This window comes from Hypomesus transpacificus, chromosome 10, assembly GCF_021917145.1.
Source record: "Hypomesus transpacificus isolate Combined female chromosome 10, fHypTra1, whole genome shotgun sequence".
NCBI lineage: Eukaryota > Metazoa > Chordata > Actinopteri > Osmeriformes > Osmeridae > Hypomesus > Hypomesus transpacificus.
Window position 1 is genome coordinate 342,857 of NC_061069.1, and position 24,014 is coordinate 366,870.

Sequence of the window (24,014 nt, forward strand, 5' to 3'; positions counted from 1 at the left end):
GTAATCTACACTAGCAGTGGCTGTTGTGTGTAGGAGAGACGGTATGTTTGTCAAGTATGTGTGGGATTGTCAACAAAACAAACCGTAAAAAGAATGTGGCTTCTTAGAAATAATGCCAATACACATGTTCTTCAGCAACAAGTGTTGGGCTGTTAGTAATTTGGAGTAAGCGTAAAATAATAAATTAGTGGTTTGAGTGCCATTATTTATTTAAAATTCCTTGGAACACCAACACCTTTGTGCGGAACGGTCTTTTCCAACTTTGTAAAAAACAATTCGGTTGGTCCGATTCCCAAACAGCAAACGCAAGTCAGATTGTGATTGGCTTATCTCCGCGCTTCCTGGCAAACAGTGTGGTCTTTGAGACTTGGGAAGGCTGGAAGCCAATTCCAACTAGCTACCCTCAACAGGCGTGTGTCTCCCTTTATTTGGGTTGGGATGCTTTACGAACAACTGACATGGAAGTATGCCAGTAGTGTATCCGAGGACACAGAACTTCCGCGATAGAGATCGAGTTTTACAAACTTTTATGGACAGTTAATTACTTTACTGGAACCCAAAATAAAAGAGAAAAGGTATGTTTAAGAGCAAGCTAGCAGGCTAGCTAGCTTTACTGCACCGCACGACAAGCTAAGTAGCTAGCTAACGTTAGCTGGTTTCTTTTTTCCCCGAGGTGACCACTTCATCTAAACAACGCATAACTAGTGTGTTGTAAAACCATCTGGTAGCCTTTGGAACTTTAGTGTTTCGCCAACGAACTCGCGATCTGCCTGAACAGTTTTATTTAGCTAGTTGTATATTTTGTACATTGAACACAATTATAGTGAACTTCGAATTGGCTTTTTTGTAATCATTGTTAAGCATGAGAACAACAGGGGTGGCACGTTGTTCCATTATGTGCAGCAGTTTGGAGAACCTGCGTTGCCCCGCGGTGTGGAAGGCTGCAGCGAATTGGAGTAGTTTTGGAAGACTAACAGGCAGATAATAAGTCGCTGTCCAAATATCAATGCATAGTAATGCTTGCGTACTTGTCTAAGTTATGCACACATTGACGCTTAATGGGTTTTGTACTTAATGTAACTTCTAAGTAACGCTGAGTTGATTAGGAAGAGAAACCCCGCCTTTGCCTTGTCCCGGCCACATTATGTGAATGTCTTTCATTTTCTTCAAAACGATATGCAATCGAGCCGTTGCCTTCGAACACCAAAGTAACCTTTTGCTTATGAAAATGTAATAACTTTTTGGGGGGAAAAACTACACATTAACAATGATGTCTTACGAATTGAGAGGGGAGGCGGAGCGTCTTTCTTTTAATTTTGAAACGTTCGTCTTTACTTCATCTACAGTAAATAGCCACTTGTTGCAGTGCAGTTGCTTGTCGATTGGCCGCACGGTAGTTGTTGCCTACGAAAGTTGATGACTAACGTGTACAAAAACATAGCTGCCACAATGATGCCATATCAACAATCAGATAAACCAGCTCATTGTGATATTTTTTAAATTTCTTTAACTTGGATTTCTTTCTAAAATTAAATATTGGTTCAGATCTTCCCACGGAATTATGTCAATAAACCTACGCAATTTAACACTTTTTAAAACAAGTGTTTAGATCTTCTGACGCATATAAAGTTAGCTACACACTTTGCATTGTGACATAAATCTTATATTTTCCCTTGGTAGGGAAACATTATCCTTTTCTAATTGAATTTTCCCTCTTGTTTTCATAATACACTAGCTGACCACCGGATGATCTGTCTGTCCGTACCCAGCTAAACAAGTGGATTTAGGACAAGAACAAGTATGGCTTTGTGAATTAAGTTAAGGCAAACTCAAACCCGTGGACTTTCATTTACTGTTGGACTGCTCAGTTCAATGTGGGCTTGGAAGGATTTTCCGTCTTTATGTGAAATTAAATGATGGCATCGCGTTGGAAAGGTCCCTGTGATGAAGATGAAGAGGAACAACTGCCAGGACCTCCTTTATGCGAGGTAAGTCTACACACCCCTCACGTTCATGAAATGGCAAACCTATTCTCCGGGTTGTTTTTAAGTTCATGTTGAGATGTTGAAATGGAAAGGGCGTTCCTAGCAATATACTATTTTGTAATAAAAATGTTAGTAATTGGTTGCTTGCGTTACATTTCTTTGTCTTTCAGCTTATTTAGGCTATATCTCTCTGCCTCTGTAGTCAAGTCGACCTTTTCCGCTCCTCAATTCCTGTCACTGCCTGTTTCCACTTTACCCATGAGTAGCCTGGCTCCCATTTCCAGTTCACCTCTCACTAGTCACTTCTGTCACCTTTTCTCCAGTTACCAATCTCTGTTCTGTTCTGATTATCATAGTCCTGAGATTGTCAGTGACCAACCAAAGCTTGTAAAGTGTAGGTGTTTTGGGGAATTGTCAGAGATGAGGAAATGTCAGTGAACACGACATACAATTGGAGGGATCTAGGCTACAGTTTAAGGTATTTTTCTTATTCTGTTTGTTTTTTGAGAGAGCCGCTCTCCTGAGGGTCTGACACTTAAGACCAGCTGCAAGTATTTGGGCGTTCTGACATCCCCTTGGTGCTGCTTTACTCAGACAACCCTCAAATGCTTGACAGTTGTACTCATATTGCGTGGTGTCAGAAGTGGCTAAGTGGCAAGCAGCAGTGTTAGTTGTTAGACAGCCTACACATTGTTGTTAATTTGGGGATATAATGTGTACAAGCAAAAGGAAAAGCTATTGTAATTAAGCATTTAACGTAGATGAGCAAACTCTCTCAATGTGTGGCTAATATAATTGAAAGTACTTACCAGAAATATAATTAGACCAGGTTAGTCATAACTGGGATAGGAAGACAAAGAAAGTGAGTCAGAGAGACCTGTCCATAATGGCAACATTGAAAAAATGTTGTTGATGTTTTAGTGTGTACCACGACTCGAGATATCAGTAAGTTGCATCTTCGGTCTGAGACCTCGCCTTTTTTCAGTCATCTGAATAAAGATGTTCCCGTATATTGTAAGGGCACCTATTTAAGACCTGATCATTACTGTGTATATTACTAATGCATATTAAGTGGGGCTCCTAATTTTTGTGTTCCTGTTTCTGTGGAAGAGACACAGAGGAGGGCTTTGTCTGTGTCAGTTTGTCATTACCAGAGAGCTCGTTGTTGTGAGTTTAGACATAGCCTAACTCGGTGTACAATAAACAGTAGCTTACTCTTTGGGCTTCTTTTAATCAGGCTAGCATACCCACATGTATTATTTTGATGGGTAATGTAAATAAAAATAAACACTCTAATCTGTCAACAGATTTTCTGGAAACTTAGTTTAAATCTTTTTGATTTGTAGAGAAAGTTGACAAATGATGACATTGTCTGACACCATCTGACCTGGTAATGTTATGGAGCCAGGTCTTTTTTGAGGGGAGCGCATTGGCACCATGGTCTTCTCAACAGCTGAGTGGAACTGAGAAGACGGTCCATTCAGACAGTGTGGCCAGTGTTGTGAAAGGGGTTTCATGGCGGAGTCATAATGTCAGCTTGAAGCCTACAGTCTCTGGCTGGATCCCATTGATTAGATTAGATACACATGAGAAGAAGGAGCTGGTCTCAAGCCAGTTGCATTCCACCAGTTCGGATATTCTTCCTTTCATCTCGTTTTTATTTAACACCACACTGTCACTTAACAGCCCAACAGAGGTTAACCAAGCAAGCCCCAACTCAGGATTCAATAATCCAGTGAGCCATTGTTTAGCACACCAACACAGAAATGTACTGTTTGAACAACTGTTTACATTTTTGTATTTTTAATGTAATTTTGGCCTTTGTCATCTTTATTCGACATATACAGTAGACGTAGAAGGGAAGTGAGGGGAAGACATATTATGGATTTTTTTTTTATTCGATGCCAATCATTACCTGCTTCGCATGGCTGATACAGATAAGATAACCGATAATTCAATTTGCTTTTTTTTTTTAATAAATAAAAAAGAGCTGCCCTAGTTTCCACCTCAAGACTTTAACTTTATAATATAAAAAAACACTTATGCATCATAGCTTGATTTGAAAATTGCCAAAGTGGATTTTGCTGCCAAAACGTGCACACCCCTAGTCCTGCATTAAGGCTTTAGCAATTGCAGAGAGGCGGTATTAGGATTTGACAAAACTCATTGGATCTATTTTGAACCAACTAGCTAGCATTACTAAAATATGTGGATGTGTGAAAGTGTCACTTAAAACATGTAATCTTCTCCATAAATTAATGAGAAACCTTTCCCCAGAAAGTATTTTTGAAACCTTTTCCCAGAAAGCATTTTTGAAATTTAAATTGGGGTTTAGCTACACTTTAAGCAGAGCAAAGCCTAGTGTGGCATGTAGGAACGCAAACCAATGGCATATAGACAGTCCTTTCAATAGTATGGTAAAACAGCCCCCATCAGGCAGGCAGATCTATCATTCAGGCCCAGCACATAACTCACTTAGCTTCCATTTACTGGGCCTTATGCACAGGCATCATACAGGCTGATGGATATCGGAAGAGAGAATGGATCTTCAATTTGATATAAGGCATCTCGGACTTCCTGTCGGCTTGTGATTGTGTCTGTGTGAGGGGTGGATTCTCTGTGATAAATAAAGAAAAGGGTTTGGCCTCTTCATTAAGTCCTCCACCATAAACGGGACCTGTTCTCAGCCATGGAAAAAAAAAATAAAAATGGATGGGGTGTTTTTGCCCCCATTTTCTCCACATATCCTACTTTCACCCTCACCAAAACAAATCACCTTTAAGATTAAAGGTATTTTACACTTAAAGTAACAGAGGCACGTAATGCATAGGTGGCTGGGCGGAAATGGTACTACTCACAGAACATAATGACACTCCTACCACCACCCCCCTGGACCATTTACGAGACAAAATCACCCCATAGAGGCCCTGGCCTGGTAGTCTTAGTCATTATCTTAGGCCTTTCACAGATAAGTGTTTGGTTTAGACTGGATGTGGTGTAGAATGTGGCACCCTACAGAGATCTGTAGCCTTTCTGCAGTTTTAAGAGGGGGCATCACACATGTTGGATGTGTTTAGGGAGCTGATGTCATGTGTTCTTTACTAATGTGTCATTGTGTTATGTACTGGGAGCCTCTAAACATTGGGGCAATGCGTCATTGTATCCCCAACTTGTGAAAAAAAAAGTTAGCTGGAGCAAAGAATTTCTTCTGTTTTGCTTTAGCCCGTGTGTGTCTCCTAAAATGTGTTTGTTTGTATGCGTGATCACATAAGAGATAGTCTCTATCTTAGGCTTGTTACCTATTAGGAGTGCTCCGATCAGGATTTTGGGGACCGATCACCGATCGCTAGAAGCAGTATCGGCCGATACAGTGCACCAATCTTTTTTTTTTTGCCTAAATTCTTACAGCCCCTTAGTATTAGTCAAACCTTGTACCGTTAGTAGTTATTATAGTTAGACTAGTACACCACTATTAAAGATCTATGATTACTATATGTTGAATATATGCACCTTCCTGCCAAAGTTCATTCCTTGTCTGTGCAAACTTTCATGGCGATTAAACCCCTTTCTGATTCTGATTAAGGGGTCTATTTGAAGCCTACTATTCATCATGTAGCATCATCCCATGTTTCCCACAGATTAGAAAGCAATTTGTGGGGGTCGGTCGGCCCGTGTCTGACGTGTCGTGTGTGTGGGGGGGGGGGTCAGAATAATAACTTTGTTAATAATTTGTTACACAGAACTTAATTATATGAATCAAATCGAATGTCTCTTTCTCTCCCTGACCATGACTTTCTGCTTGAGCAGCACTGGTTGAAGCCTAAATAACTATTTAGCTGGCCGGCTCCATGACGCCGCGTAAGTAGGGCTCGTGAGACTGCTCACCAAAAAAACGAAGGGGAACCCACTTTTCTAGCAGATTAAGACATGTTTGTAGGTACCTAGCGAAAAGTAGCCTCAACTTTCCTAGACTTTTAGCTACGCTACTAATGCTGAAGGCTCGCTGTTATTGCTGTCTGTCTTACTAGAACGGCGAATCTACGTCGTTGCTGACGTTGTGACTGTGTATGTGTGTATGTGAGAGACACATGAATGACAGAGAGCTGGAGGGAGAGCAGGGAAAGGAAATGCAGTGTTTTAAATAGCATTTTAAAAAAAAAGTACAACTAAACGCAATATCTGGTGGCTGGTGTTGATTCTGTGGCGCACCACCACAAATTAGTCTGTGTGGGAAACACTTATCTATTTAACTATTCTTAACAACAATGTATATCAAGTTTAACAATGAAGAGATGATAAAATGTCATGAATGAACATCAACTGTTTATTTAGTGTCAGGAAACATGTTTAACATATTCCACTCTCTTTCTTAGAGATACTTTTTAGAGACGCAACATAAACCATAGCAGCCTATGCTGGGTTATTGATAACCGCTTATAAATAAACAAATGTAACTATCCTGTCTAAATACATTACAAAAACAGAATAAGCAGTCTTTACACATTTTAACTTCAGACTATAAAATCTGCATTATAAAAGGCCGTAGTCAAAATATAGTTTCATTTGATTTATTTTTGGTAGGAGATAAAGGTCCATGGTCAATAAAGTGCACAGCATTTTTGTATTTATTATTTTGATCGGCCTTTATAGTGATTACCGGTCTGAGTATTTAAAATGATTATCGTCCAATAATGATCGGCAACCGATCGATCGGATCACCCCTATGCGAACACAAACAAAAGTTTTAAATTATAAGGTTTTCCCACCTTCAAGCATGTTCCATAAGTTTCATGGCTTCTTATTTGACCTAGTTTATATCTATTGTTTTGTTTTCCCTTTCCCAATTCAAATGATAAATGAAATGCTCATATTATGAAAATTGTTTGTAAATGTTTTTCAACATGGTTACCCAATTATTGTAGCAAAATAGTTATTTTTCTTTTAGCGAATTGTAATATTTTTTCCATGACCAAATAAGCATTATGCCTGTCAATTTGAAAAAGCAAAAGCAGTGCTGTTGATATCTTACTGCCATTGTACTATTTAATACAAGACTGTCATGTTTTAAAATTATGCATAAAAGGCTTAAAACAACAAAAGATGACTGAAATGCTTAAATGACGTGGTGTGTCAGGTTTGACACAATGGTCAGGCCTTCTGGACAGAAGTATTTGGCTCTTAGTTCCATGACAGAGAACATGATGGAACTTCAAAGTCGGACTGAAGATATTTCAGTGCGATCCCATAATTTAGTTGGGAAGAGCTGATTGAAGAGTTGTTGAACTTCATTTATCTTTTGAATAATGACAGGAAGAAAACATCCATATCACATAACCTGGCTGATGTATGCACAGTTGTGTAACTCAACACCATTTTTCTTTCTCCCTGACCATCACATTAGCCTAAGTAAAGCCAGACTGCATGGAATCCTAATCCCGACCAGGCTGTTTGGAGCTGACCTGTAATAGTCACCATTCCTAGTCAGTGGGACATTGGCCTCAGCAGCTTACAATCCCATGGGTGTACTCCACCCAGCGCAAACACCACGGGGCTGAGGCCTTCTGGTGATTCAGAGAGGACCTGAGAACTGCATGTGTATTTGTGCACTCATATGATTGACTTTTTCCAGGGAGGTTTGGTGGCGTGCATTTGTGTGCGTGTTTCTCTGGAAGCTTTTCTCTGGAAAGGTATTTCCTCTACTTTGTTGTTGACCGTCCTGCATCTGCTTATTAACATGTGCCTGACACATTGTCTTGGCTAAGACTGACTTGGAGAGAGAGAGACTGAAAGAGAAACAGGAGGACTGAGTACAGGAGGGGGAGGAAAGGGATATAGAGAGAGGGTGAGAGAGGGGAAGACGAGAGGGTGGAGAGGAAGGTGGTGAGACCTGGAATGTATTGGCTGGGTCTGTCACCACAGAAATGAACCTTGCATGTCGCAGTGAGAACCCTGCCAGGCACACATGGGCCGTAGCAGCCAACCTTTTCTTCCAAACACCATCTGAAGATAAAAGGTCAGCCCCAGGGGGGCGCACATACCCCCATAAGAATGTCATACTCCCATGGCATCCAAACAGTCGTTGTGGGGACTTGGTATTCAGACACAAACTGTGAAACAGTTTTTTCTAACTGTTTGGCGTCAGACCAAGTGGAGGTTTAGGATTGGAAAAAAATGCGCACACACACAGTACAAGAGGAAGGTGCTGGTGTTCTGATGCAGCTTCAGCTGGGTCAGACAGACACAAACCTGTTCAGCTAGTTCCCACCAACACCCTGCACTGTTAGTTACACCTGGAGAACACTTTCCCAGTCTGTATTTCTTTCTCCCTCTCCCCCTCCCTACCTCTCTCATTACCAAGGGAAATCGTTGGAAATAGGCTACCACTTTGAAAGTACTGAAACCTACCGTAAGTTGTTATTTATTTTTTAAACCACCAAAATGATTTTTCCCTGGCACTCCTTTAGTATGACTAACTGTAAAAGGTCTACAGAAAGCTGACGGAAGGACATGTTTTAGCAGGGTTTCAGCACGTTAAAGGCTAATTAACCATTAAATGAGAAGTCCTTGTGATATTGGAATAACAACTAGTCACCTACATTCTCTATTTCCACAGAGTGTGGATAGCATCATTTAACTAAGAGGCATGGAATGTTATGCTTAGCCTAACTGTAAGGGTTGGTTTAGACGGTTAGACAAAGTGGTGTAGTCTCTTCCAATTTGTCTAAATTAATTTGTCTAAATTGGGCCCAGCTCAGTTAGGATGGCAGGTAGCAATGCCAATTAATTTTAATCTACTCATAATCACATTCGCTTCACTTACCCCAGGCAGTGTTGGCTTAACTGCAGGCTCAGCACATTCCTCTCTTTTGTGGGTGAAGCTCAGGGCGAGGGAGTGAGAGAGGAGGGGTGGAGGGTGAGGTTTGGGGTTGGACAGTGGGACATCTTTTTTTTTCATTTTCATTCCCCCCATAAAAGTTCCTACAGGGAAAGGTGTGAGTCTATTTATAGACTGTCAACAGAGGGGTGGGTGTCAGAACTGACATCACTGTAGACTAAAAGTTACCAGAGCTATGACAACCTAACTGTGGAAACAGGACACACAGATGAGACAGTTCTCACCCACTGGCTGTTCCTTCTGCACTGTACTGATTGCTGTCATGGTGTCTGGCTGCCCACCAGTGAATCTGCATTGGGATATTTAAATAGCCCAACAACATTGTGACATTATGATTGGCAGACTTGGTTTAGACCAGTGGTTTTCAAACTTTTTTCTCGTCGACCCACATTTTCAAAATGACAAACCATTGCGACCCGAATGATATGAAAAAAGGTGTTTGCACTGCCCTGTCAATGCATGCACAGTCTGTGTTTGATGTGATGCTGGTTCGGGAGTTCGATACTTAAAGATCCTGTAAAGTGGAATTAAAAACGAGTTTCAAGTTCACCACACCACAGAAAAATGTGTTATTCTTCTTCTCTGTTCGAGACTGGGGAGGGGGGGGGGGGGGCGGGCGTGTCGCCTGAAGGAGCTGAAGCTCGGCCCCCTCTCTGAAAGGCGCCGCCTCTCTCAAGTAAGCTACATACGACCCCGATAATGGGAGCTACGTCAAGCCGAACAAAACATTATATAATTACTAGTGCTGTTAGTTTAACGCGTTATTAACGGCGTTAACGCAAACCCAAATTAATGGCGTCAATTTTTTTATCGCGCGATTAACGCTCTTTTTGACCTAGCAAACTTTGTAGTTTTTTTTCACATTCTGTTGCAACAACCACTGACGTTAGAAAAACTACAATACCACACCACCGGATCTAGCTAGACCGGAAACAAAACAACAGGCACGCCACACCCACTTGTTTGGGCTTGCGAGCCGGCTAAACAGTCGTAGCAGAGCCCGTTTACGGATATTAGACATTCTCTGGTAGTAGCAGGCTAACGTTATGTTTTGAGTTGATTGCCAGCACCAGACGCCGAAATGGATGCCAATAAGATTCTGAATGGAAAGTTTACTTTTAAAAGGTTGCCAAATTGTTCCATTGACAAGACCAAAGTGATCAGTGTGTTCTGTCGTTGTGAACTGAGCCGGAGGGAATGAGCTATCATCGCAGCACGTCGTGGAGTCGAAAATATAATTTTGATTATATTTCAGCCAAGCACACAACTGATGCGAATTCTCCGCCTGCTCGTCAAAGCCAGGCGATTGCAATGTTGTTTTCATAAAAAAAATTGCAGGAAGCAATCCGAACCACTTTTCCATGTCGATAAGAGCATTACAATTTGAAAAAAGAATGGATGAAAAAGAAATCAAGGGACATTTAAAATAGATACAAATGTGCGATTAATTGAGATTAATCGCGAGTTAACTATGACATTAATGCGATTAATCGCGATTAAATATTTTAATCGTTTGACAGCTCTAATAATTACAATTGATTTGTTCAATGAGTGAAACATACAGATGCATATAAATGAAATGTTCCCCTGAGCTGTAACACAGGAGTAAAAATTGACACCAGAGACAGCAGACAGTGAGCTCTCCAACTACTTCTAGCACATTAGCTACCATTTCATTAAAATACCATCATTCTACACCGAGTAGCTTAATATCAAGTTAGCGGTTTGCACTAACTTGTAGCAGAGATACCTCTGGAAAAGTTATCCAGTATAATTATAACAAGCACACAGAACGGACTGATGAACTGCTGACGGCGGTGGATGGTCCAGGTGCGACCAGAGGATGAACGGCCAGAGGGGCGATGCTCGGTACGGCTCCGCGCTGCAAGAGAAGCCGTGTGTTGGTGAACCCCGTCTGTCTCTGGTCCATGTTAAAACTGTCCGCCGTGAAATGGTCAGAGGCGGCTGTTGGAGTTTATCCGGAGCTTTCCATGAGCGTGGCTCTTCACAAAATCTATCCACCTATTTTTCCTTTCATTATCAATAGGGAACTTAAATGGCGTTGCAGCGCATCTGGAGTTCTTGCATCCAGGGAAGATGCAGTTGCGGGTGGTTGGAGACATCCTGAAGCTAGCTAGATAGCTGATGTAGGCTACAATAACAGTACAGCAGGAGGAGCCATTCAGTGATCTGACGTAGATAGGGAGTTTTTTGGTTCCGCCTCTGCCAATCAAAACCTGATCTGAAAACGGAAGAGAAACTGTTCTTCGGTCTAACTCCACATTTTAGTGTAACAAAGTTTTAGCGCTTCGCACATGCTTTCAGGAACTCATTTCACATGTATATAATGTACTTAGACACAAAACATGGAATTTAATTTACAGGATCTTTAATGCGCACGTAGCCCGCGAGCCAACTTTTTGGGCCGTTATTTGAGCTTTTTGTCAAATAAACAGCCGTTTTTTAATTGTTTAAACCTTGTCTTGTAAAGGTCTTGTCTTGTCTCTTAATTTTTCAGCCCCACCCTTACGTTTCTTAGCCTGGTTTTATTCCTATCGTTATGCTTCTCCCGGTGCTCCCAGTCCAGTCCTGGCCAGTCCGCTCTCTGACACTGACGCTTTCTCTGTCAGTGGTACAGTAGCCTACTGGGCCGGCTACATGTGGGAATTAGCGTACGCAAGCAAAAGTGCAGGTACGCTTAACGCCTGGGATACACTGCCTGCAATCTGCTGCGACGTGCCTGGAAGCGCCTCCTTTTTTCTTTTGGCGCCCATGTTATCAAATGGGACCGATCACACTGGCTGCGAAAGGGCTGCGAAGCGCTGCAATTGCCTGCGATCTGCAGCGATCGTTTCGGCAGCTGGTCAAACTTTTTCGCAAGACGCCGGTGAACATTCGAAAAGTTCGAGCCTTTATTATTATTTACATATTATTTTGGAGGCCTAGTACGTACAATATTCACTCTATATAAAACCTAACTACACAATGTTGTTAACGAACGGCAATGCATAGGCAATGCTCAAAGTGGGCCGGTACTCGCCGGTATCACCGGCAATACATTTTACTCTTACGCCTGGGACACACTGGCTGCGAAGCGCCTAAAATAATTTACATGTGGTTACCCTGATGAAAACTAATGAAAATAAACGGATTGATCTGTTGAGCTAGCATGCCCGTAGTTGTTTTGTTTGTTTGAGATAAACGAGTTGCACACAATACACACGCGTGCAGTCATAGCCTACCGAGAGAGAACCCCCAAGTCGATTTTGAAAATCAGCGAGAAATTCAAGGAGATTGAGGACATCAAATTCATTCTCAGTTGAAAAGTACAGGGAGTTGTATGACCCCCAGCTACAATTTTATAAGGACAACGTAGGGTAGATAATGATCAATGCTGAAATATTGCCAATGCCATGTTTATGTACCATGTCAGCGTAATAAAGGAAAGCTCAGAGTGGCTGAAAGGCTTGGTGACCGGTGCGGAGAAATGCGTGTCTGGTGTGAACAGCTTTTGCTCAGTCGTAGCCGATCGTAGACGCGCTTCGCAGCCAGTGTGTCCCAGGCGTATTGGCGTAAAATGTAAAAGTGCCGGTGCTGCATACCGGCAAGTACCGGCTCACTTTGAGCATTGCCTATGACAAAATAATTTGAATATAAAAAAAATAAATAAAAGAAAATATATATTTGCTGACCCAATTTTCATCCCAGACTTTGAAAAACACTGGTTTAGACTACAAGGACAGATCTTCTACCGTTCAGTTAGGCAGGAATACGTCAGAAGTGATTTGAGCAACTGGAGATGATGTAATACTGCAAAATAATGAATAATACAATTATTTTCCTCCCTCTCTCCCTCCCTGTCCTTATTGGGTAGAATGACCCTCCAGAGTGGGGTAATGGGGGGGATCACATCCCCAGCGTGTTACCAGAGGATGAGGAGTGTTTCTCCTGGCCGGGGCCCAAGACCCTGCTCCTGCGCCGCACTGCTCAGGGCTTTGGCTTCACGCTCCGACACTTCATTGTGTACCCCCCAGAGTCGGCTGTACACCAGCCCTACCTGGTAAGACCAAGCAAACTTTCTGGGATACATGGGGCCTTCCTTTTATAAGCTGTTTACCAGTTGCTGATGGGTCAGCTGGTGTCTGCATCCCATCTATATTGAAATTCTGACATCAAAAACTCACGTCCTCATGTTGTCTTATTTTTGTCTTTTTTCTAGGAGGAAGAGCGTAGCCGCAGAGGTATGTTGAATGACTGTTCTCACTGTTCCCTCCCCTGCTTGCCTTTCACTACTGCAAAGTCAGTGCCATGCCTCCCCCTTAGTATCATGTTCCCCTTCCTGCATCTATTAGGTCGCTGTGTGCCTTCCTCATGTGCTCAGAACAAAGCATCAACTGTTTTAGGGTGAACTCTGTGGAGGCGTGATGGGGTTTGGCCAGGACCACCTGTCACTGTCCTGCACCCACCACTCAGTTCAACCACTCTTTGTTGTCCCTCCACGAAACAAAAGTTTTTGTGTTTCGGGAGGTTGTCAGCTCTGTCTTTTGTGGTTGTGTATATTTACATGTAAAAACGCAAGGTATTTTTTTAGGTTGTTTTGTTTTACATGTGACGTGATGCAGTTGTCACCTGACACTGACAGACGTTTTGCATGTTTGGCGTTATCATGCAGCCAAGCGGTGTTGTTAATTGTCCAGGCTTCAGGGCCCAACTTGATGTGCAGCAGAACAGAGCTGCTTTCTCAGTGGTTTGTTTGTATGTTTAAACTTTGTGTTTAGTCTGGGCTGGCCTCTGGTGACCTTAGGGAGGCTGCCGACACTGGAACTAGTCCAGCTGTAGTTGACCAATTCTCCTTGACATTTAGTCTCACAGGGGCTTCTTAAGGTCCGTTCCAAAATGCATTGCACTGTCAGCAGGTGGCCAAGTAAATGATTGGCTATACCAACATGTCTTTTTAAATGTTTATTTATTAAATATCAGGAAACTACATGTACAACTGACACTGGGGAAAGAGTATTGACAATATTTGGGGGAACACCCCAGGATCCTGACCCTTAGGGGGGAGATGGTAAGAAGCCTGACCATGACATAATCCCAGACACACAGACAGTTGGCTGCTTCCCAGGACTGTCTGACTGACAAACTTGGATGATCCCTGCCCAGACTGAAGTAGCTCAACTGCCACACAGCAGCACAGAAACATAGTACGTGTTAATGTATGAGAATCTGTAGAGAACTCTGGCTTATGGCCAGATGTCCTCAGTCATAATAAGAGCTGCTGTTTTAGGAGGGTACGTTGGTAAGTCCCCCCCCCCCCCCCCCCAATCAGGCGCTAGCAGGCGTTTGATGTTTTCAGGTTACAGCCTCATAAATCCATGTGACACCAGCAAAAACACCAGCACCAGCCAGAATGCATGTGTCACAATACTTGCAATTTCAGGGCGTAAACGTAGATTTCTTGGTTTGTGCGTTTTGTGCTTGCTGGAGGAGCATAGCTTTGTTACAAGGGGTGCCACAGTTTGGTGTGTAACTGTGGAGGCAGAGTTTGCTGATTCAGGGGGAATCCCTGCACACCATCAATGGGAAGGGGGTTCCTTTGTTGTGCAGTCATGGAGGTGGCCGGAACACTAGGATGTCAACCATGTCACTGTCCCCAGCAATATTTTGAAAGACCCTATCTAGATATCAGGCTTCTAACTAACTATCAAATCCCTCCTTTTCATAATGACAGTCAGGTTAAGCACTGGTTTAGTCAATGGCCATCATTACAGCCTTAATGAAGCATAGAGCATCCCTGCATTGGACAATAAAATATAAATGGTGCCTTCAATAGTGTTGACTGATTAAATAGAACATATTGTCTCTCCAGGAACATGATGACAGTGCAGAGGATGCTGTCATTTGGAGGCTGCATCCCTGAAGAGGAATGCTGCAGTTCCACTACTCACCACTAGATAGAGCCTGTCCCAAGGTTTCTGAGGCGTTACATAAGGCATTGTATCACTGATGAGGAGACTGGGTTTGTGAATGTGCTTGAGAAGCTGTGAGAGGTGGGACTGTTTGCTGTGCTTTACGTCCACAAAGGCTGACCTGCTATCACCGAGGCTCTGGGGTTTAAGGAGAACGATCAACAGTAGGGGCCAGCCACCTGTTCTGTCCCAATGGCGCTCCTCATTAGCTACACTGTTGATACCCATGCTTTCTGTAGTGGACTCTCAACACACACGCGCACACAAGGACATCATGTGCACACAGAACGGTACACACTTGGACTGAGCTCCACTGTTTCCTGGCGCCTGAAGCCGATTCTCTGTTTATCAGAAAAGAGTGGGAGTTGTGCAGCTGAGCTCACTCGCTCTCCCTCCCTTCCTCTTCTCTCCTCTCTTCTCCTCGGCTGCTGCTAGGAGACAGGAGCAGAATGAACAAACAGGTTTTTTGCCACAGCTCAGTTGTGATCATTTCCCCACAGCGCCGTCTTTCCCACCTATTAACAGCCTGACGTCCCCAAATTAATTCTCATTACCATTCAGGGCCACAACACCGAGGCAGGCATTGGGACACACAACAACAAAAGTCAAGATTTTTGTTTTACAGTACCAGTCAAAAGTTTGGACGCATTTTCCCATGCCATAACTCAGATTCAGCTTTTGTGTCCTCTCTTTCACACACACACACACACACACACACTTTTTAGGGTTTTGTCTTTATTGCTGTAAAGCAGTTTTCCTCTTGGTTTTTGTACGTGTGTGATTTGTTTTTAAACTGGAGTTACCCAAGCAATCCCACCTCCTTTCTTGTTGTGGAAGGTGGCCCTCCTGTGGCCACTGTAGGATACCCAAACTTGCCATTCTTACAGATGTCATGGCTGTTTTTAGTCTTGTGTTTCCACATCAAATGAATCTTGCTTGTGAACGTGTCACACACTTATCACGTACAAGTGTCTAATGAGGTTGCTGATGCCTTCTAGGGATGCTCATAAATTAACCATGTAACCGTTGTTGACAAATGTTAAACTGTTTAAACCGTGTTGCCAATTTAGCAACAATGTCACTAGATTTAGCACATTTTCACCTTCCTTCGTTACAAGGGCTGGTGTTTCTTATTGGCTGGTACAGACAGCTCTCAACTCGGCAGAAAACGTACTTCTTATGCCTGTGCCTCGTCCATTAAATGTATATAGCGGGACAAGTTATCCCTTACTTCTCAGTGTGAGGAATGCAAGTTGTTGGATGAGAGCATTTGAACTGGTTGAAAAGCCTGAGTCTCACGGCAAATGTGTGAGACTTGAGAGGGTTAATGGTCGTTAACGAGCGTCGGTTATTGTTCAAATTTAGTTTCCAACATCAGAATCCCTAATGTCTTCTTTTTGTTGTCAGGGCGACAGCGCAACAGGCTGGAGCCAATGGACACCATCTTTGTGAAGCAAGTGAAAGAAGGAGGCCCTGCTCATGAAGCAGGCCTCTGCACAGGTAAACAACCTCAACATGCCAGCCCCCAGCCCAACCATCTAGACCACACACATTGTTAGGGTCTCATCTTTAATATCTTAAGCATCCAACGCCATAGTAGTCTGTCTTTACAGCTGTAGCCATGCTACATGGCTACAGCTGACTAACTTCCATTTGTGTCCCTGCAACACTAAGTTGCTAGCTTGTGAAAGGAGGTATAATCATGGCTAGTTATCCACTCTGGTGAGTAGTTGCAGGCAGGGTGACCCCCAGGCTCTCTCTGGCTGCGAACACTTATCAGATGACTGATACAAGCCTGCCTGCTCCTGCCTCTACCCGCTCACTCTTCCCCTATAGACCTTTGGTTCATGTGTCTTCAAAGACATATGCACACACACTCTCTCTCACTCACACACACACACACACACACACACACACACACAGATCTGGCATCAGCACAGCGTGACGCCAGTGGTCCTCTCTCAAACGATGTCATCCGTTCTGCTGTCCCACAGGGGACCGGATCGTCAAGGTGAACGGAGCCAGCATCATCGGTAAAACCTACTCCCAGGTCATCAGTTTGATCCAGAACAGGTTAGAATTCATATCAACAACAAGCACATCCTTTTTTCACCAAGGATCAGCTGGCTGGAGTTTTGGCCCAGGACCAGTTTATTGACCCGTGCGCGTTCTTTTGCAGTGACACCTTCCTTGAACTCTGTGTGATGCCCAAAGACGAGGACATTCTTCAGCTGGTAAGTTCAGGCTAAGCCCACTTCCTCCAGCTTGGGGGTCTGTCGGCATCTATTTTCGTATTTGTGTACAGGAGGGACTCTCGTTCCACTCTGTAATCTGCCAGCAATGTGTGTGATTCACTGTCAGAGCCGCTCCAGTTTGTTTGCGTGCATCTGCACGCGTTGCAATGGTGCTCCAAGAGCAGAGCTTGCAGGCTGCTCTCTGGTGAAGCTCCATCCCCTCCAGAGGGCTCTATTTGGGCTTTCTAATCAGGCCAAGGCAGCCTGTCATCTCCCTTCTCTCTTTCTCCCCACTGTCCTTTCTCCCTGCAAGCTGAGACCCAGCACAGAAAACACACATCCAACTCCCTCATATAAACTCACAAACCAAACATACATAGTCTTTTATTAACTAATATAGCTAATATATAGGCTATTTTTCTGTTCATTTCATTGGAATTGCAGACTGTTTCTATTTACTGCTATAGGTACTTTGATATTATTCTCTCCCCCGTCACATGACGTCACACGACATCACATATCTGCTGGCCAGACAGGATAGCAGACATCATCAGTTCACCTGACATGACCAACAATGCAATTAGGCCATTCACAGTTCACTGCAACAACAACACACACACACACGCATTGCCTCTCCCTCTGAGTACCGACATGACGTTATTCCTGTCGGCCCTGTCCTGGGATATTGAAACACTCGTTTTTAGCCTCCAGCTGAGGTAAACTGTGCTGGGTCACAAACTGTCCCCATATTTGTTGTGCCTGCCTATATGTGTGTGTGTGCACACCCTTATTGTCCCTCTGACTGTTTTCATAGGGAGCCCCACCCCCCAGGTTGTTGGGTCCTAACTTACAGCAGGGACAGAGGGTCACCCTGGCCACAGGCCCGTCAGTGCTGACAATCTGTGACAGATATAAATAGCCCTGTTTGAACAGAACAGTGAGCTTGTGTAGCGTTCTGGTAATCTGAAATGGGAGGTTTTGACAGACATGCCTGGGAAATTGTATAGCTAAGTCTCCTTATGGCCGTGGTGTTGCACGGATCATCATCCTAATTTTTCATGCTAGCATCCCAGACTGGTTGGCAGGTTGGCCGGCTGGCTATGCGCTCTGCAAGTTCCAAGGGGGGAAACTTGTTTAGCTTGCTCTTCTCTAATCCTTACACTGAGCATCCTCTTTTTCTCCAAAGAGCTTTTCATGTTCCAACATCCGTGAATTATAACAGCTGATATTACCAGGGCTGTTTAATGAATGCCCAGGAATCTTTCCCTGTGGACTCATCCCTGTAACGATCACTTAATTGACTTATTTAGCCCTCTGTGTTATTTGCGGGAGGTTTTCATGAATGATTCATGACAACACTTTCTGATGAGTAATCAATAGACCTGTTTTGGTTTCTGTCTCTGCCTCTCGTCCTGTTGACCGCTGCCCACCTACATGATCTGGGCCTTAGCCAGAGCCCAGGGTTTCCCTTTCACCATTCGCTTCTAGGCAGTCGGTTTGTTAAATGGTCTGTAGTCTGCCTTCACTCCCGAGCCAAAAAAAGACGACATGCCTTGATTCCTTAGGGGCCACAGCCTGCTCAGCCGAACGTCACCCTAAGCTTTTGTGCTGCCCCTTCCCCCTCCCCCCCCCCCCTTCCCTTTTCCTTTTTATAGGCTCTGCCTCCACCTCCCCCTCCCCTTGTCATTTCTCTTTTCCCCCGCCCCCGTCCAATTACCTAAGTTGCGTGTGTGTTGCACATCTGTTGCGTTTGCGTCCGGCGGTACACTGCTGAGAAGGAGAGAGAGAGAGAGAGAGAGAGAGAGAGAGAGAGAGAGGTAGCGAGAGGGAGACTGGGAAGGAGAGACACGCACTCGCTGCCTAGAAACAGGCTACAGCCTCTTATGGCAGCGGTTGCCTAGCATTGATGGTGGAGAGAGAGAGAGAGAGAGAGAGAGAGAGAGAGAGAGAGAGAGAGAGAGACTGGGAAGGAGAGACACGCACTCGCTGCCTAGAAACAGGCTACAGCCTCTTATGGCAGCGGTTGCCTAGCATTGATGAGAGAGAGAGAGAGAGAGAGAGAGAGAGAGAGAGAGAGAGAGAGAGAGGTACCATCTGAGCTGAATGTATAATCAAGCAGCTGCTGCCTCTGTCATGTGAGTGATACCAGTGAGAGGGGAGTAGAGAGAACTAGAGAGAGGAGGAACTCAGTCACATAGTGCAGCGCGGTAGCCGTGGCCGGCGGATGGAGAGAGCAGAGGGATGGAGTGCTCTCAGCGTCGCAGGAGGCCGATTCGGACTCCCCCCAGCTCGCCCAGGACAGACTGGCATGAGCAGGTGGCATCGCTAACGTGACAGCCCCGCCGCTGCAGACCTCCCTCGCCATATCTGCCTGAGCAGCGCCTGCTCCGGGGGAGAGGGGGGTGTCATTTTTTCTCTCCTTTTCCGTGTGTGGTGCGTCAAGCCTTTACACACCACGTCTCTCATTTTTCCTCTAATGTGTGTTTTTTCCTCCGCTTGCCGTCTTTCCTTTTTCTATTTGCGCCCCCGCGCTAACGGCAGCCTCCGTCACAGGAGACCACGGATCTGGTAAGCAGAGGGATGGGGGTGGATGGGTGGGTGGAGGTGACTGGCGAGCGCTTATGTCAACACGTTGTGCTTTCCCCCCCCTTGTCTCATCTTGGTTTGTCATACACGCTGTCTGGATGTCACAAACCGAGTTGTTTGTTTGTGTAGCTCGCAATCAGGTCTTTCAGTCGAATGTAACCCCGAGTCGTCTTGCGAGAAGAGCGAGAGAAAGGGCTGTGTTGTCACGGCCCTGTAGCGCTACCTGTTTGACCAGGAAGGCAGGGCACGGTGGAGCTGGCTTCCAGCTGGTATGTTACAGGCGGCCTCGCCCCTTCTCCCCAGCCCGCCAGCTCAGAGAGGCTGTGACCAAGCCCCCTGCCAACCCTCTATCAACAAGCATGAACCTTAGCTGCTGCTGGAAGGGAGGGGCCAAGGCTCAGGTTGACTAATAGTTTCAGGAGGCTTGCAGAGGTGTTATGTAAGATTGTAAATGCCAGGTAGAGGGCTAAAGTCCCCTCGGCTGTGACGTGTCAGTCCCTTCAGGGAGAGCTCTCCACCGCGAGAGGAATACAGCTGTTCAAGAGACGTTCACCAACAGGCCAGTCATATGGACCCTATCACTTTCGGATTATTCATTGGGCTAGTCTCAAATAGGATATCTCTGGGCTGAACGTGGTTAAGGGAGGTCAGAATGATCACTGAGGTCAAGTTCAGTGCGAGGACCATCGGGGGAGGCCGTCCCTACCTGTCGGTGTCTCTCAGATCGTGCTCGGTCAGTCCCAAGGTGGGTGAACCTGCCAACCCCCTCCTCAGGTCTCCTGGGTCCTAAATTATGGGGTTTATCTCAGGGTCTTGTCTTTTGTGTCTGTTTCATCGGTACCTATGTTGTCCTGTCCAGTGTGTCGGTCAAATGTCTGTGACCCGCAACTTATGTCATTTCCGTCAGTCTATGGTATTTTAGATTGTTTACTTTGCAAGAGGGTCTGACCATTTGATACATTTTGCTTATTGCAGTACAGTTAGTGTAATGTACAGTTGTATTCAGCACTAGATGCACAGATGGTACACACATACACACACACACAAGTAGAAATAAGTATGTGAGAATGTGTGTATTTAGCGCTACGTGGGTGTGTATGCGTACATGGTGTCCATGAAGGCATAGGAGCTAGCCTACAGAGCTGTCCATGTAGAGCAGATGAACACCACAGCCCTCCTGACCTGCCAACCGCCTCCACTCTCTCCAACTGCAACAATATTTGCCCTCGCACAAACTCTTACACACGCACACACATTTCTTTGACTTGAGTTCACCACCAGAGTTTGCACGGCAGTGTAGAATATGACATTATTTTGTAAATACGGCCAGTACGGTATTTGACCCTCGTTTTCTCTCTCGGTGTCCCTCAGGCCTACTCCCAAGATGCCTACCTGCGCAGTCACGGCACCTACAGCGGAAACGCCCGTCACATCCCAGAGCCGCCCCCCGTATGCTACCCCAGAGTAGACTGTAAGCCCCCGGGGATGGCCCAGGCGACAGACATGTCCCGGGCTGGGGCACCCCCTGACCTTGGCTACCGCAAGGAGATCCCCGTTCCCCCTTCCCCATCTCCCCAGCGGCAGACGGCGGCGTGCATAAGGAACGAGAGCGTGCGAACGGTGGTGGTCCCACCAGACACGGTGCACGGTGTTCACGTGGGTCTTCCCCCGTCTCATCGAGTGGACTACCTGGACCCAGTTTATCTCAGGGGGAGGCCCGGCTCAGTGTCCCAGTACCCCCTGATGCCCAGAAAAATGGACGTGTATCCCCCAGGGATGGTCCCCTACGGCCCCCCACCGCCCCACTACCCACCCAGCCACCAGAACATCGACTGGCGTACCTACCAGACGTACCGGGAGTACATAGACAACAAGGGCATCCACTCTCATGGCAGCTGGACCATCCAGGAGAGGCTGGATAGCATGCGAGCCTCAAGCCACAACTCCTTCAATGCCGGCCACCACATTCCCCGCGGGGGTTGGGGTGGGCACCCTAGGGCGTCTCTTCGCCGCAGAAGCACCTCCCACGACCGGACTCACCACGGCCCCCCGCCCCCCTTCCACCTCCCCATGCGCAGTGCTTCCCAGGACCGCATGAGCATGGCAGAGAGGAGCGCCCCGCCCAGGAACTGGCCGCCGCGAAGCGTGTCCCAGGACGCCCTGGTACTAAAGGCCCGTGCGCGCTCCACGGATTATGCAGACCCAGCCGACGTGGCCCGGCCTGCAGACTGGAGGGGCTACAGCCGGGCGGAGCAGGGCAGCCGGCCCGCCAGACAGTCCCTCCCCAGCCAGCCACCCATCCACAGGCCTGTGTACGGTGGAAGCGTCCGGGCCACCCCCAACTCGATGCTGTACATGAAAGGACCAGAGCAGCTCCATTCCCATGCCTCGCCCATGCCTGCGGACAGGCCCTCTCATCTGGGGAAGAGCATTAGCAACGAGCCCTCACCTAACGACCAAAGAGCTGGAGGGAAAGGTACCAGTGGGAGCCAGGCAGGCCAGAAGGCCCAAAGCAGAGGGCGGGCAGAAAGCATGCAGCCTGGAGGAGGGGATGGGGCCGGGAGGGAGGTCGGCCTCCGGTCGTCCTCCTGCTCTGCTTCCAGTAAGAAACAGCAGCGGCCTGGTATTCTCAAGATCCACCACCAAGAGCCCCAGAGCCAGGTGAATGGGCGGAGTCCAAGCGAGGCCGGGGGGGTTGTCCTCAGGGAGAAACCACATCCGGGGAAGAGCGGCCACCCCCTCCGCCACCCTTCCTACATCCTGGCTGTCAACGAGGAAGGGGCAGAGCCCACCGTGGCGGATGCAGTCTGCTGGCTGCCCAACGACGCACGGCGGGAGATGCAGATGAGGCGCTTGGACGAGCAGCGACAAACCTCCTGCTCCAGCAACCTGGATGAATCTCTGGATGCCATTCCCTTCATCGGTAAGGAAAGGGCCCCCACCCCCCTGCAAAGCGTGCGCGCTCACACACACACACAGGGTCGCCATGGCAACTGCTCAGCAGGCTTAGAGGGGGGAGGCTAGGGCCAGTTATAGAACTGCTGGCTAGATAGCAGCAGTCATCTGTACAGACTCAAGAGTCAGGGCCAGGGAGGAGAGATGCAGTAGATTTCCTGAGTGAAACTCTTAAATGTTATTGTGATAGAGTCAAGAAGCAGGGTGGGATATTTACAGCTAGTTCAATCTACTTGACTCGATTTACAGTATGGTGCTTTTGGTGGTAACATGACAGGCAACATTACTGACTGTCTTTGATTTAAAGGGTGCATACTTGTGGGTGTGTATCAGCAAAGGTTTAAACCACTCCCCCTGAATGGAATTTCTTGCTATCTAAAAATGACAGGGATCTTTGTGTGTGTGTACAAATTACAATGGGTTTAGTTTCCCACAATCAGCTCAAGAACCAGGCACTCTGCAAAGTTCATATTCTGCATGTGTCCTCTTTATAATCAAACGGAGTGCAGTGCTGCCATTTAAGTTGTTTAGATAAGCATTTCGAGATGAAATAATGAAATAATGATTTGCCACCAGTTTGGCTCTTTTTGCGTCCCAGCCCCTTCACTCGGGTCTTCTGATCTGCAGCGAGTTTTCTTACCAATGTCTCGAGACATCAAGCACTGTATGGTCAATTTGGCCTACAATTATGACAACTGGCTCAACCATTGTGCATATAATGACTTCTGTTAGAACTAAATGTTTAGGTGTTTGCAGGGCCGTGGCCAGCTATGAGGTCACCAAAGTCTGAACCTCTGTAAATATTTATATATAATATGCCGATCTTAACATGTTTCTAATAGAAAAACAATTAGCGCTATTTAACTGTATGAACAGGAGTTGAACACATTGAAACAATTAAAGTGATAGGTTAAGTTAAAGTCGTTTGGAGCTAAAGTAAATAAAAATTAATGCTGGGTCACGTTGTCAGAAAGAGTCTTCACCGTTAAAGGGTTTGCTTTACCTATCATTGCCCGTCCAACTACTTTCAGTAGAAAAATGTCAAGTTTAATGCTATGCAAGACACGTTCTATAGACTGCTACACATGGTTTGAGGGCACATTTATATCTTTAAATATCCAAGAAGCTGTAATTTGGTATCCATGCATCAATGTTGAAGTAGTAACAGTTACATGTTAACTCAAGCAAGGCTAGCTGGCTGACTGGCTTGTTAACATGTGTAGGACTTAATTCATTCAAGCCCTTAGTAAATATAAAATTATACACATAATAGTACACAAATATTTTCTCACCAATTCATCATATAGACAATAGATGTTACAGTAGAGGATTACATGAGCTGTACTGATCCTTATCAGTGTACGCTAGACCTTTTGGCTGCTAATATTTC

The 24,014-nt window shown here is 45.6% G+C and overlaps 1 protein-coding gene across 2 annotated transcripts in view; it reads left to right on the forward strand.

The window, feature by feature from the left end:
* Positions 1–355: 355 nt before the first annotated feature.
* The window catches only part of arhgap21b (Rho GTPase activating protein 21b), a 40,306-nt gene continuing 16,647 nt past the window's right edge, over positions 356–24,014 (forward strand). Inside the window, exons 1-8 of one of the 2 annotated variants that reach the window (XM_047026806.1) lie at positions 356–575; positions 1,736–1,988; positions 12,755–12,940; positions 13,100–13,121; positions 16,257–16,349; positions 16,844–16,922; positions 17,029–17,083; positions 21,041–22,592. In XM_047026806.1, the coding sequence (XP_046882762.1) occupies positions 1,914–1,988; positions 12,755–12,940; positions 13,100–13,121; positions 16,257–16,349; positions 16,844–16,922; positions 17,029–17,083; positions 21,041–22,592 (2,062 nt within the window). In that variant the 5' untranslated portion in view covers positions 356–575; positions 1,736–1,913. Of the gene's footprint in view, positions 576–1,735; positions 1,989–12,754; positions 12,941–13,099; positions 13,122–16,256; positions 16,350–16,843; positions 16,923–17,028; positions 17,084–19,149; positions 19,652–21,040; positions 22,593–24,014 lie in introns of those variants that run through there. The other variant, XM_047026807.1, reaches the window with a different exon arrangement.